We start from the raw sequence: 18,346 nt of genomic DNA, 5'->3' as shown, positions 1-18,346 counted from the left end.
TTCATGACAATAACAACGACCCGAATAAGCCTTTAAAAGGTTATTTCAGATGTGTGTGTGCGTACGATGCGAATCTGAATGACCAGGCGGATGCACGTGAGCGCCCACATGCAGGGCCTCGCTCGAAATTCCTGTCTGATCCCCCTGAGGGAGTTTATTTTGCCTGCACAAGGCGAACGTTCTCACACACGCACACGCAAAACCGGTTTAGACTGGCCTCACATTTGAGGGGCTGTGTATTCAAGTAATTGTTACCGATCACAGCACAGTTGAACTTTTCTTCCAACGTGGCCTGCATTCCAATTCCAGAATACACTATGCACAGATTAAGACATCCGTTGAGGACTTTTATGGCATAAGACAGAAAGTCAAAGGGTTGTTATGTCATGTTATTGCTTTATGGCCTTTCACTGATCGCCTTTGCGTTCTAATACTTACAGTATTTATATAAAGTATAATCAGGAGCACCTTCCACGCCAGAGCAGAGTGGCGCAGCGGAAGCGTGCTGGGCCCATAACCCAGAGGTCGATGGATCGAAACCATCCTCTGCTAAAAAATTTTCAGCGTCAAAAAATAAATCAAACTTGTTGTTACGCTTTTATAATTGTGTATTCTGATTTATGAACAATGCGGGTCTGGGGGCTGAAAACATGCATCGATCGACATATATGTGAACTTCCCCAGTATGTTTGTTGTTGCTCTCTTTGTTCTGTTGTCTAAGACAGGATGAGGCCCCAAACATTCTTTTTCAAGAAACGCAGCTTGTAATGGACTGTTTCTGAAAGAAACGTGAAAATAAATACTTCAGTATTAGTTGGATGAAACTCTGACAAGCACAATGGTTTGATTTCAAGCCGTTGTATTGTTGTTTTGAGCGCCTCCTAGGTGGTCTTTGTTACGCCTGACGACCATCCGTTTTTAGCTCCAGCGAAAGCAAGTGGGTTTGTGGTTTACTATTAACACTGCATGGAAATTCGATTTTTAATATGATTGCACGTATCACTAATCGATCAATCAAATATATAAAGTGACATACAGGGATTATATAAAAGAAAATAATAATGTAATCTATAACCAAAAGGAGAATACTGTTGCCTCGATTTTAACGTGCTGCGTCATCGCGCACGCTTTGACGTAGGCGAAACCCGGAAGTCAGTCGTGGGGCGGAGGAGCTGGTGCTCTCTGTCCGAACGTGTTGTTTTGATTTTATTTCTCGACAAGATCGAACATGTCACGGAAAGAAGAATTTTACCGGTTCTTTAGCGTCACTGACGTACGCACGCACGAGAAAGGACACACGGAGTACAAAGTTATTGGACGGGTCAGTTACGTTCTGCAAAAACTACTCTGTAATCACTCACGATGGTGCCATATTACCTGTTTACACCAAGACTTTCATGATTTTATTACTTTCTGATTTCGATGCAGTCATTTTTACGAGTGAGTCAAGTTTTGTTCTTACGTGCAAAGTGTGTCACATAGTCACTTTAGTGTAGAGAACTTGCGATCAATTCATGAGAAGTGCTTTGGAAATTCCTTTAGACACAAAGGGAATTATTATTTGTTCATAGCTTAACATTCGTGACGGTGGCCTTGATCTTGCTTGGCAAATCCAACCTCCTAACTTGCTCACCCACACTCAAATGTAGCAAATGCATGTTCATACTCAACATGAATTAGATTCTTTTACCATCTAGTTTGTGCCCAAGCCTTGCCCGGAGGACGTGAAGGAGGTGGTCGTGTGGACGAGATACTCGGAGCTGAAGAAGCTCCACACCGAGCTGGCCAACACTCATAAGAACCTGTTCCGAAGAGACGAGGAATTCCCGCCGTTTCCACCAGCGCAAATCTTTGGCAGAGGTGGGCACAGCAGTAAACTTTGCGGTCCATGACTCATAATTGGTCAGCGGCCTGGCAACCTGTTCATCATCATCAGTCCGTCATTACATCATCAGTATGTCATTATTTCAAGTTGACCAAATGTGTCATCAGTCCATCACTCCATCATCATTATATTATCCACGCTTCTGTCATTGCTAATTACAGTTCGCCACCACCAATTAAACCTGCATTTGTGTTTCTAGGAAGGTTCGATGAGGCTGTGATTGAGGAGAGGAGGAAGGCTGCGGAAGACATGCTCGTCTTCTCGATGAGCATACCTGCACTCTACAACAGCCCACAGCTCCGAGACTTCTTCAGGGTCAGTGTACACAAACAAAGTAGGGATGTAACAACAAAATAACCTTTTTTTTCCCCAGCAAGACCATTGTCTCCAGAAACAGCCGGAGTAAAGGAAGAAAACGGCGTTTAGATGTTGTCTATTTGTTAAAGAGTAGACGATGAGCGCATGACAAACGCAGCCTCTATTTTGTCCTCCTCAGGATGGAGATGTCACAAGGCCACATGAGCCCTTCCCTGACTTACCACCTCCTCTCATCCCCCTCCCCAAGCGGAGAGCCTCAGACTGCGAGCCGGCAGAGGAGGAGGCGGGCAGGGAGGCGCCCCCTTTGCCCCAGGACTTGGGCACCAACCTGGGGATTGATGTGGGAAAGCCAGAATTGGCGACCGAGGCCTACACCGAGATGAGTGAAGCGGGAGGAGACATCTGTGTGGATGCCGAGCTGGACGACAGAGGTACGTTTCATCTTCTGTGCCACCGCGATATTGCAGACTTTTCAGCTCCTTTTTTTAATGGGTTTTACAGTCCACTGTGGTGAGTATTGTTTGTATGTGTTGCTGCTCCATGTGTGTTAAAGGAGCAGTTGTTTAGAATTACTGTAATAGCATTGCTAATATACCCTCTCCCCCAATAAATGGGTTTTCACTGTCCAACATGTGGAAAGCTGAACAGTTGTTAATAAAATCTCCTCTGTCACCTGTAGTGACTTCTCCAGCCAGAACGCACACATCACAAGTCTCTCAGGAGGAGGTGGAGTCACTTTCTGACACAGTGGCGGAAGGGTGCACCTTGCCACCAAAGGCGGATGTCTGTCCGGTGCTGTCTGACAATGACCTGGCTGTCTTTGATCCCTGTTATAAACAAGGTGAACACGCAACAAGCCTAAAACTGAAATGACAACAAGCCTAAATCTGGCAGTGACTTAACACTGATTCTTTCTCCTCACTCATTTCTACATCCGTCGCAGATAGATGCAAATCTCGCGGTGACCATTCCGAGTTATTTTTGTTGCCGATAAGCAATCTGGCAGACGAGCCGACGTATTTGAACCAAGCCAGCACCGAGCTGACGTGTGCCATTTCGAGGGAGGCGGAGGGAGACGCGAGCGCTGCCCTTTCTGGATACAGGACTGTGGTAGACATACTCATGACTGGAGTGAAGGGTGAGAGAACAGAATGTCTGTCTTATAGTTGTAGATTGGGGGTTGAATCTCGGTTCTGGAGCTTCCTTTGTTCAGTTTCCATGTATCCCCCTCATAAGTCCCCCCCCCCCCCTGAAAAAAAAATGTCAGCACGCGCAGCATTTGGTCTCTTCTTCTGCTGGACCTCTAGAAATTTGACTGTTACAAAGTGTTTGTCACATTAAAGTGACAACAAAGAATGTCACACATGGGAGACGGACATTATTTAAATTTAGAAGTAGAAGCGATGATGTATTGTACACATATGCACGGCACGATGAATACACAAGCTACTAAATATTACTACTAAAGAGCATGCAAATAGTTCTTCAAGATTGTTCAATTTAAAATGCTACACTGGTGAATATTTGTAAATTATTGATATAATATTGTGCCATCAACAGCACATTTTCATTGTTTGTATTTTTTATAGAAGTATTTTATAGAACAAAAGGAAGATTTTTGAGACATCACCAAAGCCAAAATAATTTTTATTAGCATCAAAGTTACTGTTGATAAAACATTTCTTTTGCTTCCAAAATTGGTTGTTTTGGTGAACCAACCGCTTTCCTACTGCTGCGTACTAAAAACAAAAAAATGGAGTAAGGAAGAAGCTAAACTTTTTTGTGATGAAAGAATAGAAACTAAACTTTTTTGTGATGAAACAATAGTCAAATTTTTCATTTGGTAGTTTCTTTGTTTACATGAAAAAAACAAATTAATGCTCTAAATTGGCCGACACTCAATAGGTTAAATTAAACATCGCGCTTACTGTTGATTGAACGTAATATTAATGTTTTACTAAATATAAGTCATGCTCCCGATGAAGATGTCATTGTCTGTTAGCACCCTCTACTGGTAGAAACGCTGTACTGCAACCAAGCAGTGAATTAAGCGGTTCAGTCAGAAGCTTGACTCAAGAAAGCGCTGCAGCCCATTTCACAGCAATGTCTGACCATACTTAAACTTGGCTGAACCCAAGGTTCCGCTTTTTGTTTTCCACTAAATGGATTTGGAGTTGGTTCTGTTCTGCAAAATAATTTCACAGACGAACAGAATGAAGCGTGTAGTCTCATGTTGTCATGGTTTATCTTTGGTGGCCTTTGTGGGGAAACCCCACTGGGTTTAACCTTTTGAAATAGACTGTGACGACCACCCTCACCATTTAGGCTCCAAACTGGCTACCAGTCAGCTTCCAAATAGATTTTAAAATTCTGCTACTGCGCTATAAATCATTGAATGGTTTGGGTCTTGGGTCTCATTGAGTATAAACCGAGTAGGGCTCTGAGGTCTGCAGACATTTAGTGGAGCCCAGGTTTCAAAGCAAACATGGTGAAGTTACATTTAGCTGTCATGCTGCACACAAACGGAATAAGTTGCCAAGGCAAGCGATGTCAACCTCAAGTTTAAATATTTTTAAAATTCAGATGAAAAACAATGCCTTTTTCTCATAGCTTTGATTAAGGCCTTTTAAGCATGTTATACAATTAAATTCACGCCGTGATATTTTAATTAATTTCTTTCCCTGGCTTTCAAATGTCTTGTTTTAAAAGTTTTGTTGGTAAATGTGTTTGAACCTCATCATGTCTTTTAGGTGTTGCGTGAAGCACATTGAGTGGCCTCGTGTGAAATGTGGTCCTATTTAAATAAAGTGGCCTTGTCTTGCCTTGAATGTCAAACCTGATTTGAGATTCTCTCAACTGTAAATTCTTGTTTTCAGACGATCCAGATCCAGCGCGAAAGGAGGCTGTCGTTCGAAGGATCGCTCAGTATCTGGAACATGCGGAGAAGCTGCTGGAAGGACGCACCTCGCCCACACATGCGCAGGACCCGTAAGGAGCAAACATTGGGGAAAAAACAATAAACACGCAATAAGAATCTCCAGATGCTCAGGACTGTCACTTTAAAACACTAGCATAGGTGGCCACTGGCTCATTTGGACCAAAATGTATGAAAATATAAACACTCGCAATGGGCACACGGACTCCTTTTCCCATGTTTTCTTGTTGACTATGTGTATGGAGTCATTTGCACTGTTTTCCTAATAAACACTGTTTGAAATTGCGTCACAGAGTGCTTCTTTTCAAATGGAATGAGATTTGCAAGGTGAAGTTAGGAGGGTGGGAGAAACGGGTTTTGACAGCTTGCGAGGTAGCAGCGGGAGCATATCAGAGGCATCGTATAGCCTTCCTGGAGAGAGAACGATGAGTGGAAGGACAGACAGATGAAGAGCTGACAAAAGCAGAGGAAAGAACGCTCGTACGGGAGCGGCAGATAACGGAGGGGGGAAAGGAGGGATGCGATTAGAGGGTAAGCAGAGATCATCCATTTATTGTTGGAAGGGATGGAAAAAGTGAAACACCCCCCTCGGTCTCTATTCATCCATCTTTTTTTTTCCCTGGCACTTTGTTTTGAGCACTATGGAGAGGATGAAGGGATGAAAGTGGGCGATAACGCCGCTCTACCTCGCTCTGTCTCTCTGCGCCGCTTCACCTGTGTGGAGCGAGAACGTGGACGGACAAAGAGACCGAGGGAGGGAGGGATGGATGGATGAAACGGAGGAATAACATTAGCATGCTGAGAGTGTCAGCACGCTTTTTTTCCCTGTCACCATCCCCCTTTCCATCCCTGCCTTTTTCTCCTCACTGGTCACTGCAATTATGCCATCAAAACACTCCAGCCTGAGAGCATAATAGCTTATCATCACACGCGTGTGCGTGCGCGTGTTATCACAAGGGATCAAAAGAGGGACGTGTGTGTGTATGTGTGTGCACGCGCATAATTTAGTGCCATACATGGTGCATTACCTGTGCATGCATGACAGGGAGGGCAGCTGTTATGTGCAACTTTGCAAGCTAATTCATTGTGTGTGTGTGTGTCCGTGTAAAAACTGCTTCTCCAACCTTTGACCACACGCACTCACAGCCACATGGTGAGAGGCCCACTTTCCAATGCGCTGTACATTAGTTTGGTTTTTAGTCACACGCTGAGCAGTCGTTATGACCTACATGTCCGTGTCGCTACCGCGCCAAATACTGACACCTTTGGTTGCCCGCCACACTCTTTGCTTTTTGTTTTTGTTCAACGCCCCCGGCCCCTTCTGCTGCTTCCTCTTTCCCCCTCCATCCAACACACATGCACACACTATCCACCCCCCGCCTTTATGAGCTTATTCACTGTCTGTGGCTGTTCGTTTTCATTCACCTTGCCCTCAGCTATTTCAGTGTAGTGTAGTTTTGTGCGTGAGTCTCTCTCTTACACACACAATCACAGTACAGCGGTGTCTTGAGATAGGAGAGAACCTAATTTTTACTTTAAATTGTGAGCAGAAAAAAAAAGATTTAAGCGTTATGATGGTGGCAGTGAAGTCACTGCACAACAAGTTGCAGGTTGACAGATAGTAAAAAAAAAAAATTGAAAAAAGATGTTGATTGTCACTCTCAATTGAGGTTTGCTGTCAAACTAAACATAAAACAAAAGAGAATTGTGTTAAAAAAAAAACTTCATTTGTAAGTCCGCTAGCTTAATGCTAACACACAAAACACACAAGAGGAAACACAGACAGGGTAACAAGTAGCAGCGATGTGTACCACTTAAAAGAATAGAATTGTGAACAAACTGTGCAGCAACACAGATAGTCTGACAATATAACAATACTCAGATATATATTCTGAATGCTCTGCTGAAAAAAAAAAAATGCAGCTTACTGAGAATTTCCATCAGTCTCCCTCTCCATGTATCCATGTTTGTATTATCCAGCCCCGAGGTGGCCAAGGGGTGCACACGAAGAGGAATAGACCAATGTCCATTGAAATGAAGTGAAAATTGTGGCTGGCTACCTCTTTCCATTGTATTTAGTTCTGCCATTATTGAATGCTTTTATTAAGTATTGTACAGTGCTATTTTTCTGTATTTACAAAAACATATTACAGTGTTTTTTGTAGTTGTTTTGGGAGAATGGAACAGATTAAAGGCATTTACCTTCATTTCCATGGGGAAAGATGATTTGAGCATTTTGAGGTAAGCGCGTGGCCACGGAACGGATTAAACGCGGGCCCAGTAATGATGCTTTTTCTGCTGCCCGTTCTCATGTGTGACATTGGACTCTCCTCATGCGTAAGGTTGGATATAAATGCAAGCAACCAGTCAATAAGCGCGACGAGTGCTTTTTAGCCACACGAAAGTAATGTGAGGTAATGTGAGGGGCTCAGCTGCAGAAACATGGGTGGTGTGTTTGTGTGTCATCCATCATGAATGTAGCACAATGCAAATGGTCTAAAGTCCAGGCAGGTAGCAACCACAGAAGCATATATTGTGGATTGCTTTTAGATAATGGATGAAAAATGACCGTAATCCTGTTTTCTTGCAATTTCCTGCTCCCCTCCCATGTTTCCATCAACCCCATTGCGCTCCGCTGTAAGTAAATCAATGCACATACACTTTATGCCATCTATTGATCCTTTTATACTTCCCCTCCCCTGTTTGTTTGTTTTTTTTTTCAAATTGTTGTTATACTGTACCTCTCACCCTTGGACGCTGTATTCATAAGCTCCGACTAAAGTGGCTGCATGTGCACATGGATGGATGAGAGGGTTAGTGTTTGAGTAGCTTACATAATCGGAGACCTGAGAGAAATGACGCACAATTTTAGGCTCCAGGCTGTACTTTTCTGTCAGCCATTTGCGCCTTTTTAGGGGACTGTTTTAGCCATCAATTGCATTTCTCGCCCGCACGCACACACGCTCACAGTGCGCGGTCCTTTGTTATTTAGATCAGATGCAGCCATCATTGACCTTGTTATCTCCTGCCATCCTCCCTCTGCATGCATCCCCCCTCCCAATTATTCCTATTAATATTAATTGACTGCCTGCTTCCATGTCAGCCACATCCCTGTCTCTCCACCCCCCCCACCCCCTCCAAAGCCCCATAAACTCACCCATAGCCGCGTCCATCTTTTGTTCTCCAGCCTTGGTTCCATGACAACTGAGGGCTTTCGGTGAGTTGCCTGACAGAAGCAGAGGGAGACAACAAACAGGAGACGCTAATGTGAAGGGCAATGACAACATAAATCAGTGGAAAGGAGAGATAATGAAGTGGGGCCAGAGGGGGAAAAAAAGAACTTCAAACTTACTATTTTTTAAAAACTTTTTGTACTTTTAAGCCAAGTACAGGAGTTGATTCAGTACGGGATTTAAGTATGCATTCTTCTACTTAAGTATTGTCACCTCTACCTATCTATTCTTGTTTGTACATCGTTGATGAGGCCAAAATGGGCGGGGCAGAGTCATCAAGTGGACATCAGTAGCAGCAGCAGCAGCAGCATTCGAGCATGATGACACACTGTGCCAGCCGGGTACAGATTTGCTTTCCTGAGGGAGGGGAAGAAGTGGATCACAAGTGGGGGCGGTTGAATAACACAAAACAACACGGCCGGAGAGCTGTGGACTCACATGTCCGAGCTCCCCCTTTCCCTTCCTCCTTTCTCTCCCCCCCCCCTTTTTTTTTTCTACCACCACCATCACCACCATCGTCGCGGGTGCCAGCTGAGGACAGTCGACCGAGGAAGAGCGCACGTCAGCGGACACCTGAGCGAAAAGCCTCGCTGAGAGCCCGTTGGAGCTCTGCTGTCTGACAGTAAGTGATTTATTTCCTGCTAGTTTATTTTGCAAGTTTTACATTCTGCAAGGAAAAAATAGATAGATTTCACACTGTGACATCATCTGTCCAGCTGCCAATCAGTCGGGGGGCGCGCGGGGCGCACAGACACACGCACGCACGCACACACACACATACAGATGTTGCCAATGTTTATTTATTTGGTTTCATGATAGTAGATTTCCATTCAAAATTGTAGTCAAGGATGAACGTGAATGCAAAGTCTCATTTGATTAGATCAGATCAAGCAAAGTAAAATTTAGTTGTGTGTCCATTGTATCTGTTTAAATTTATCATTCATGCATCGTGAATAATACTCGCTGTTTAGGTCTAATCTCGAGCAACATGGCTTTCATGTCAGTCTCATCTCAGTGTTAATATTTTGGCCAGCTTTGCGGCTGGCTTTATAAAAGCTAATCTGGCCGGCGCATATAAGCGCATTGGCCTGCCTGCCATCTGGGCTGTGTTATAGCAGGGAAGAGAGGGCATTTGAATAATTGATATTTAGCTATTTATAGGGGGATTATTCTCTTAGTGTTTCACCAGGGGACCCGAAATGCTCACTATCAATCCCTACATCCATCCGTCCGTCCGTCTGTCCATCCATCTCTGTGTGCGGTTAGTGTATCCATCTGAAGTGGATTAAGGGTGTTATCAAAGCTAAATCGGACTATACTGATCACTCACACACACACACACACACACACACACACACACATGCTCGCATACACACGTACGTTGTGTTCTGAGTCCATCTCACTCCCAAAGGACCACTGACCATTGTTAGCCCTCTCACAAGCCTCTCATGCCCCACTACTGTGTGAATCATCCTGTGTGTGTGTGTGTGTGTGTGTGTCACGGTAAACACTCTGATCAAACAGTGCTTAACAAGCTGTCTGAACTGATAAGAGGGAGAGGAGGGAGTGGGAGGTGTACAGAGGAAGGAAGGAGGGAACATTTGGCGATGATGAGAAGAGTGAAATGTCACAATTAAACATCCACCTGACTCTTCTCCACACTATGCATTTTGGGGCCAATTCTCCGATTCTAACCTTTGTTCCACGGACATCGAATTTGTCAATAGTCTTCAAAAAGAGTGTTCAAGCTGTTTACGTGCTAAGAATTCCACCTTGTGTAACTTAAAACCTCCACAGAGCTTATCCGTTAAATCCGTTGTCTTTATGCTAATGCTTGATAGCATCTATTTTGCGGTGCTTTAACGGAAGCCAGTGACACATGTGGACAGACAATATACTCACAGTCATATATTCTTTATCTTCAGACAAGAGTGACTAATACTAGCGCCGTGCTGATGAGCTGAGAGGAGTTGAGACGGCTGAACAGTATAGTTCCCCATATGTCTTATCCGGCCGCTAGGTGGCCAACGCGGGCACACCAAAAGCAGCATCGTGGCCATTCAATTGATGCAGTGTGACCAAAACTGATTTTGTGATGCTACGAGATAAATGTGGCTTATGAACTCCAGATGGTTAAAGTGGCAGTTGGGTGCTGCTATAGCACATTCTTGTTTCACACTGATGGTTTCAGTGCTACCAGCCACTGAGGCTTACAAGAATGACTTACACCTCACGATTTTCACAGTCTCGGGCTAAATTTTGAAACTCAGAAGGAAGTTTGAGAGTCTTCTCATGAGGTAGCTTCAGTCAAAAACACGTCGCCCCAAAAAACCAGACAATCCTAATTTACATTCTGAAACTCTTCCCCCAGTGATGGACTCCCCCTCAGACCTCTTCGATGATTCCAACCCACAAGTCCACCCGTTTGCCCCCCAACTCCTGTCGGCAGAAGTGCTCGGAGGGCTTCCAGGTGGCGGCCGGCCTCCTCCGACTGCCTTCAGACCACTCGGCTTCCCCCTCATCCAGCAGCACCCCAGCCAGTCCTGCAGAACCCCTCGCGGCCCGCTAAGCGCACACCTGGCCGTGGAGCGAGAAGAGCCAGAGGGCCAGGAGGGCTTGTCAACTGACGACGAGGGTAAGAAGCGAGCGGGACCCCAATGGAGTCAGGACTTGGCGAGGTTGAAGAGGATGAAGCTGGAGGAGGGTGGCGCGAGGCGTGGTGGGGGAGGGAGGGAGCTGAGGAGGAGGAGGAGAGCGGAGCTGAAGGAGCAGCTGGAGGAGGCCAGGGAAAGACTGCAAGCCCTGCAGGAGAAGGTGCTGAGGGCCTTTGGGGAGAGCAACACAGACGAAGAGGAGGGGAAAAGGAATGGAAATGGAAAAGATGCGGAGGATGAGGTCATAGCCGAGCGGATGCTTGACGACGACGAGGAACTCGATGGAGGTGCTGCGGAAAACGAGCCCCTCTGTCTTATCGCCCCTTTTTATAGCTTCAAGGAAAGGGAAGAGAAGCAAAGAGATGGCGCGAGGACGCAGCGAGGACGAGGTGAAGGTGCGACGGAGGGAGTGGGCCTCTGGTTGGACTGGGATGGAGGGATAAAAGATGAGGACGATGAGGGGGGGCGCAAGTTCGCCCAGGCTTTGAAGCTGGAGCTCGGCAGCGCCGTGGCCAGAGTCATCGACCGCGTCCTCCGGCTATACACCGACACGTCCTGTCCCCAAGCCGGCGTGGAAGACAGAGAGGCGAGAGTGGAGGAAGAGTTCAGAGGTCACGAGGAGAGGCCAGGTGGGAATGATGGAGAAAGAGAAAGACCGCTTCAAACCATGAACAGCCTGCCTCCTCATGGCATCCAGAACACAGATTTGGCCTTGCCACTGGTGGCGCAAAAGTCACCCGACCTCCAGAAGGCACGCCCCTTTCTCAGCCCGCCTCTGCCAAGTCACCCCAACCTTTCGCTGCATCTCCCTCGACCTCCCCTGCTCTTAGCCCCGGCGCCCCAACCCAAGGAGCCCTCCTCTGCCCATCCGCCCTCATCTTCCTCTTCATCCTCCTCTTCCTCATCCTTCCCCGCCCCTCCTCTGGCCCTCCCGCTGCTCCACTACTCCATGCAGCAGCTTTTCTCCCGCTCGCTCCACCACCACCCGCAGATGCCCCCTCTTCCCCCGTCGTCCCGCAAGGATTTCCTCAACTCCGACCCCTTCCTGGAGTTCCCCACACACCCTTCCTTTCCCCCGCTGCCCCTACTCGGTCATTTGGGGCCTTCCCTCATGCGCCACGCTCATGGTGGCAGAGAGAGGGGAGTGAGGGGAGGTGGGATGATGGACGGAGGAGAGCTTTACCTGAGCTCAGGAGGAATATCCTTTTGTAGAGAAAAACTCAGTATGATTGTCTTTTATACTTTTATACTAGGGATGGGCGAGTCTGGGTCACGGTATCGGGCCCATACCGGCTTTATCCTAAGGTATCGGATATGTGTGGAGGCTTATGATACCAGCCACCGATACTTAAAGCAAAATGTCCAAAAAAATCTGATTTCCTTAGCTGCAGTTGCCGCTGTAATGCGGGAGTTTGACACATTGGCGAATCATCATCGGTTTTGTCGTTAAATACATTTTTATGTATCAAATGTAATACAGGTATCAGTACTCAGAATCGGTGAGTACTCAAAGAGTGACTACTTGTATTACTGAAGAAAAAAAGTGATATTTTTAAAAAATCCAGATTTTATACTGATTATAATTTAACTACCGGTACTCACCAAAAGTTAGGGGGATTTGGCTTTCAGGTGACATTTAAGGAAAACGTAAAAAGATCACGCCACAGTGGTATCATATCATGAAAGTAGAGGATGCACTGGTGATTTCCTCATCTCAAACAATTCATTAAAACAAAACAATGGTGGCACCACAACAAAAAAATTGAACATCTCAATAACTTGTCATGTGCCCTTGAGCAACGACGTCTCATGCTGTTCACAAGTCGACTTATTGTCTGCTGAGGCATCTTACTTTTCTTGAAGGGCAGCCCTCCGGTCATTGAGGTTCTCGGGTGCAGATTTTCGAGCCTATGGTGACTCAGCTGATCCCACAGGTTTTCAATGGGATTCAAGTCTGGCGAAAGTGCAGGCCGTTGCATTTGAGGTACCGGTACACTCGTCTCCAACAGCCATTCCCTGATGATGCAACCTCCCTCGATGAGCTGGAGCATTGTCGTCCATGAAGATGAAATTAGGATCGTGTTGATCATTTAGGGGCACAATCACTGGATTAATCATGTTATTCGGGTAGTATGGACTCGTCACAAAGTGTAGGGCAGTTCTGTACCAGTTGGACACGCTTTTGCCACACTGTAACACCGCCGCCACCAAAAGCTCATCTGGTGACGACAGAGGCTGATGCATCGCGCTCTCCTTGACGTCTCCAAACCTCGTTGACGGCCATCGTGAATCGACTTTCATCAGAGAATAGCACTGAGGGCCACTGGTCCTTCATACAGCGTAAATGCTTCCTGGCCCATGCAAGATGATGACGCCTGCGCCCAAGGGTGTGGTCTGGTACCCTTGTACGTTGTCTGGCACGCAGACCGCACTGTTGTAAACACTTTCGAATGGCCTGACGTGACACGTGGGGGCCTCACACCTCCCGGGAGTTGAGTGGCATTCATCATCCGGTTTTTCAGGGCATTGTTCACAATGTAGCGCTCATCAGCATGGGATGTAGCCAAAGGACGTCCACTTCACATCTTTCTGTGACTCTTCCAGTCTCTCAGCATCTCTGTTGCAACTGCTGATGACACTCTGTGACACTTTAAGCTCAGTGGCTCCTGAGAACGTCCTGTTTGTAGCATCATAACATAATGGCAAGGTGGTCTTGATCCATTATTTGGTGTCTTTTCGGTCTCATGACGTCAGTCTCATGACTGTAAAAGTTTGAATGCATTTTAGGCTCATCCTGAAATTTCACCCAAAAGCCAAATATCGCAAACTTTTTGTGAGTCATGTATGTATCGTTGGAAAACACTTGGTATAATACCTCATATTGCAGTCATATATCGTTGCATACCGACACCACACCAGTCAGACAAAAATCTGTTAAAACAAAATGAGTCTGCAGTCACTTCACCTTTGTGGCTGACCCGTTCCTCCTGCACCGAAGCATGACAGCGATCCATTTCTAACAAAATAGGATTAGTCAAATGGAGCTGACCTGACTATTTGCACTTATTGTCCAAAAAAGATTCAGACTTTTATTATTGAGGCGACATGATGCTGCATGGCTACCACAGAGTGACGGAAGAGGTGGAGTCCCACGACACTTTTCAGACTGTTTGAGAGAGTTTATAAATTTGTTTTTAATCAATAACAATGCGTAAAAATATATTATCAATATGATGTAATCGAGAGCCAGCGCTCTGGCCCTGTGCGGAGGAATTTGAAATCTGACTGGTAAAAGAAGCAGTCCGTTGCTTGTATAGTTGAAGTTTCAAAGGTCAGCACAAATGATTCTGAAGCAAGTGGGCAGATTAGATTGACATGGCAACGCACGGATGGGGAAATCCGATTGGACAAAAGTAGACTGAATTGACCAGCAAATTCTCCTTAACTAGCCTCATGTATACACTCAGGAGGGTTTGTCTCCTTGCCACCTGAAGAAAGCCAAACTCATGTTCTTCTACGCTCGCTATCCCAGCTCCAACACTCTCAAGACATACTTCCCTGATGTCAAGGTGTGTGTGTGTGTGTGTGTGTGTGTGTGTGTGTGTGTGTGTGTATGTGTGTGCAGCAGTTCATTTCATGTCACAGGTGGCAACGGTACTCGCACTCTGCAGTCCAGCAATTATGTCGAAAAAAGATTGTTCAGCTAGCTAGCTATGCCTACATCCCTTCGGGTAGTTTGATGGTGTGGCTTCATTAGAGTGCCTCATTGTCTGCTCTGAGTGCACACATTACACTGAGAGAAGTAAAAAAAAAAAAAAAGGGAGTTTTGTTTTGTTTTTGACAACACAGACAACATGTGGACATGGCTTCAGGCTGGCATGGCTGATTTAGAACGCCTCGTTGCCGCGACATGGAAAGCCCAATGTCGAGGGGATATATTGTATATTCACGCCATATATTTTCGCAGCTCAAACATGTGACGTCTGTGTCAGCATAAAAAAAGCTGCTAGACAAATTAGCATCCATTTTTCCAGGTCGTATAAGTAGCGTTTGATTGACAGTCGAGTGCAGGCATGTTTTCAGTGGACACACCCAAGCCCAGCGTGGAGAGAACGGCGTGACTTTCATGATTTTGAAGCCACATTGGAAAGACTTGCAAATTGGGCAAGGTTATTAACAACGCTCTTCTCTGTGGTGTGTCAAATTTACAAGACGTACTGTAAGTATTTTCACTTTACAGGAACTTTAGGTACAGTAAGGAAGTCTTCGTACTTGGTCACTTCCCACCACTGGTGTTTCTATGTGTTGTCTGTCCAGTTTAACCGCTGCGTGACCTCCCAGATGATTAAGTGGTTCAGCAACTTCAGAGAGTTCTTCTATATCCAGATGGAGCGGTTTGCACGGCAGGCTGTCCGTGAGGCTCTAACCCGGTCAGTTTTTTTTTCTTTTTTTTCCCACTGTATACTGTTCAAATGTGATGCTATTGACATGAACTGAAATGCTTATTTTGGGTCCGTATGTGTGATGCAGGGATGGTGCACCTCGCTTGGGCAGAGAGAGTCAGCTGCAAGTGGGCCGGGATACAGAACTTTACCGCATACTCAACATGCACTACAATAAAAGTAACATCTACCAGGTAGATCTTTAACTTAGATGCTTTAATCTCTCGGGAAGGTTCAGCCGCTCATGTTTCTAGATGGGATGTGAGCACAACACGATTATTTAACTCACCTTTCTCTCTTGCTATTTCCAGGTCCCGGAAAGGTTTATAGAAGTGTCTGAGGTGGCCCTGAGGGAGTTTCACTCAGCCATTTGGACAGGCAGAGACAGTGACCCCTGCTGGAAGAAAGGAATATACAAAATTATCTGTAAGCTTGATAGTAGCGTACCAGATGCCTTCAGACTGCCTGGTTGTCCAGTCGGCTAATTATAATCAAGATTTTGGGGGGGTTTTTCTAAATACTCCAATGCCTTGAGATATGACGTAAGACTAGTCATAAGTTATTTCAAGGCATGAGTCAAACTGCCTTTACAACAAGCAAAAGGTTGGCAGATAGTGATCGATTACCTAACAATTCTCTCAGGCAAATTACTGCGGCTTACTGAGGAGTTGTGACCATCTTCATTGATGTCTGTATGATACTGCCCCCAGGTGGCCAAGGCACAGACACACCAGAGGGCGCTGCACAATTACAGTAAATTAATAATCATGATGCACAAACTGTTCAATTACGGTTGATTGTGTTTTACAATATGTTTTTAATAAAATACAATCTTTCGTAATGTATTTTTTGAAAGGCTGGAGAGAATTAATGACATTTCCATTCATTTCAATGGGGAAAGGCGATTTAATTCAACTCTTATCTCAAGGCACCACTGTATGAACATACATGCATGATTAAATGTGTTCCTTCAGACATATAAGACGAGTTTCAACTCTACATTTGAAGTTTAAAACCATACAGGTTTCCGACATGCTGTTTACACACACTTTCGTCCAGTCTGTTTTTATTTTATTTTTTTTCCCCAATCTTTGTATGTATTGTATTTTGTAAGACATTTAGAAACTATTGGAGCAAGATGAGGGAAATTAATTAGAGTGGATTGATAATCAATATGTCTGTTCACTGGAACAATATATTTTAAATGGTGTAAAATAAAAATGAAACAAAGTCTAAGTGGGCTCGGCCTGCCGCTATTTGGGTTGTGGCTCCTTAATTTGTTTTTGTGAGACCTTATTTGTGGCGTATCTTCAAGTGCATGTGTATAATATTTGGGTTTGAATTGTAACCTGTTGCTTTCTGTTCCAAATGTACAGTGAGCCTATTCTTGAAATCTGCGCCTCATTCAAGCACACTTGTGAAATTGGATGTTTAATATGAGCAACAATTAAAAAAATCAGGCGTGTGACTGTGTCAGACATTTTCTTGATGCGTTTGGACACAAGCATGCAACATGTTATCTGGGGGGAAAAAACACATTTCACACAAAGTCATCAGATCCATTCAAAGCACGATGACCATCCTCTCTAAATTAGAACATCAAAGATGAAGAATTTGTGCAGGAGTTTTCTCCTCCCGACCCCAAACATAAACAGTAATGATGGAGCAAATTCCCAGGTTGGCATATGACAGCTCTTGTTTGAGATTCCACACATTGACATCACCCCAATCTGATTCGCAACGCTTGAGAGCAGTTTGCAACCCAGAGCTAATCTGTGTGTATGACAACCAATGTTCAAGTGTGTCAAGCAAGTCAGTCTGACGAATTGTTTGCATTTTTCACACATTTGTACCATGGGAGGGAAGGGAGAATGATTCAGAGAGAAGTTTGTCTCACAATGTGACCAACATCTGAGTGAAGTTCAGTCAATTTAAACTGAAGGAGGACATTTACTCTGTCAATCCCACCAACCTGGACATAACTGAAAAGGTCTGTACACTCTTCTTTAGGCAGCAAGTCTTTCCAAGTAGTTGCTCTGATTAGCGGTTTTACTCTCTCTCTCTCTCTCTCTCTCTCTAAAAGTCAGCTGGGTCGGGTCCAATGACTTAGGCATTACACTAGGGAGGATAAGTGGTGAAAACAAATAGATGGATGAAAATACATTTAGTAGCTCACAATATACTTTTGCAAAGAGGTGGTATGTTTTTGGGGGGTTTTTTGGCCTGTGTGGCAGAGAAAATAATGTTGTGTTGTCTAGTGGGAAAATATATGCGTTTTCTGCGGTTGAATAATTTTCTTGTGGATTACAAAAAGGTAAATCTGTTGCTATGTCCTTTTTTTGAGGATAAAACTTGAAATGTTGATGTTTGTTGTTGTACTAAGACTGACCTGTGGAAGGCGGCGGGAGTTTCCAGACGGACGGAAGACGTAAACGAAGACCAAACGGAAGAAGCTTGGCAAACTTTAGCCGTACGTGAGAGATACATAGTGGTTGTAAACGGGGGGGTTGTAAACGCTCCATGACTCCTTTATACTTTATTCAGGATAATTTAATCATTATTTACTTCTCAGCCACCGTATAAGATTTTATTTTAGTTTGGTTTATTACAGTGGGCAAGTGAAATAAAAAGCTTTTGAACACTAGTCGGGCGCACAATCAACTACGTCAGATTAGTCGCATAATTAGGATGCAACAAAACGTGATCATAAAATATTGAAAACATAAATAAATTGTACTAACAAGATTTTTTATTTTTATATGTGCGTGTTGTACAATATGTGTTTACTTCGGGGAAAAAAGCAAACGAAGCATTTTATATTAATTCAATGCCCCTTTCCATTTGTAAAATCAGAGTAGTTTAGGACATACACAAACGAG

The 18,346-nt window shown here is 44.8% G+C and overlaps 2 protein-coding genes and 1 long non-coding RNA gene across 4 annotated transcripts; 2 read left to right on the top strand and 1 right to left on the bottom strand.

Moving 5' to 3' along the window:
- The first annotated feature begins 1,151 nt into the window (after positions 1–1,151).
- Positions 1,152–5,423, top strand: snx15 (sorting nexin 15). The gene is made up of 7 exons (XM_086105030.1): positions 1,152–1,321; positions 1,698–1,860; positions 2,085–2,200; positions 2,382–2,634; positions 2,883–3,044; positions 3,147–3,341; positions 5,080–5,423. Exons 1-7 carry the CDS (start codon positions 1,229–1,231, stop codon positions 5,193–5,195), a joined length of 1,098 nt encoding a protein of 365 aa, XP_085961156.1. The 5' UTR covers positions 1,152–1,228; the 3' UTR covers positions 5,196–5,423.
- A 2,858-nt stretch (positions 5,424–8,281) lies between these two features.
- Positions 8,282–18,121, bottom strand: LOC147209269 (uncharacterized). The gene is made up of 4 exons (XR_015100206.1): positions 17,857–18,121; positions 15,757–15,864; positions 8,591–8,728; positions 8,282–8,364 (listed from the first exon to the last, which is right to left on the bottom strand). It is a non-coding gene; the product is annotated as an uncharacterized LOC147209269 (long non-coding RNA).
- On the top strand, positions 8,724–16,932 carry LOC147209270 (prospero homeobox protein 1-like). Of its 2 annotated transcripts, none has more exons than XM_086105028.1 (6): positions 8,724–8,993; positions 10,743–12,223; positions 14,481–14,594; positions 15,343–15,455; positions 15,556–15,661; positions 15,779–16,932. In XM_086105028.1, coding segments are annotated over exons 1-6 (1,989 nt in total). In that variant the 5' UTR covers positions 8,724–8,992; the 3' UTR covers positions 15,953–16,932. The 2 variants fall into 2 exon arrangements, with proteins under 2 accessions (XP_085961154.1, XP_085961155.1); XM_086105029.1 differs by having other exon boundaries at positions 10,743–12,224; positions 14,488–14,594.
- Positions 18,122–18,346: the final 225 nt, after the last annotated feature.

This window comes from Hippocampus guttulatus, chromosome 2, assembly GCF_054856545.1.
Source record: "Hippocampus guttulatus isolate MCC_2025c chromosome 2, RoL_Hgut_1.0, whole genome shotgun sequence".
NCBI classification, from domain to species: domain Eukaryota; kingdom Metazoa; phylum Chordata; class Actinopteri; order Syngnathiformes; family Syngnathidae; genus Hippocampus; species Hippocampus guttulatus.
Note: the sequence above shows the minus strand (reverse complement) of the source record. Positions and strands in the feature narration are given on the sequence as shown.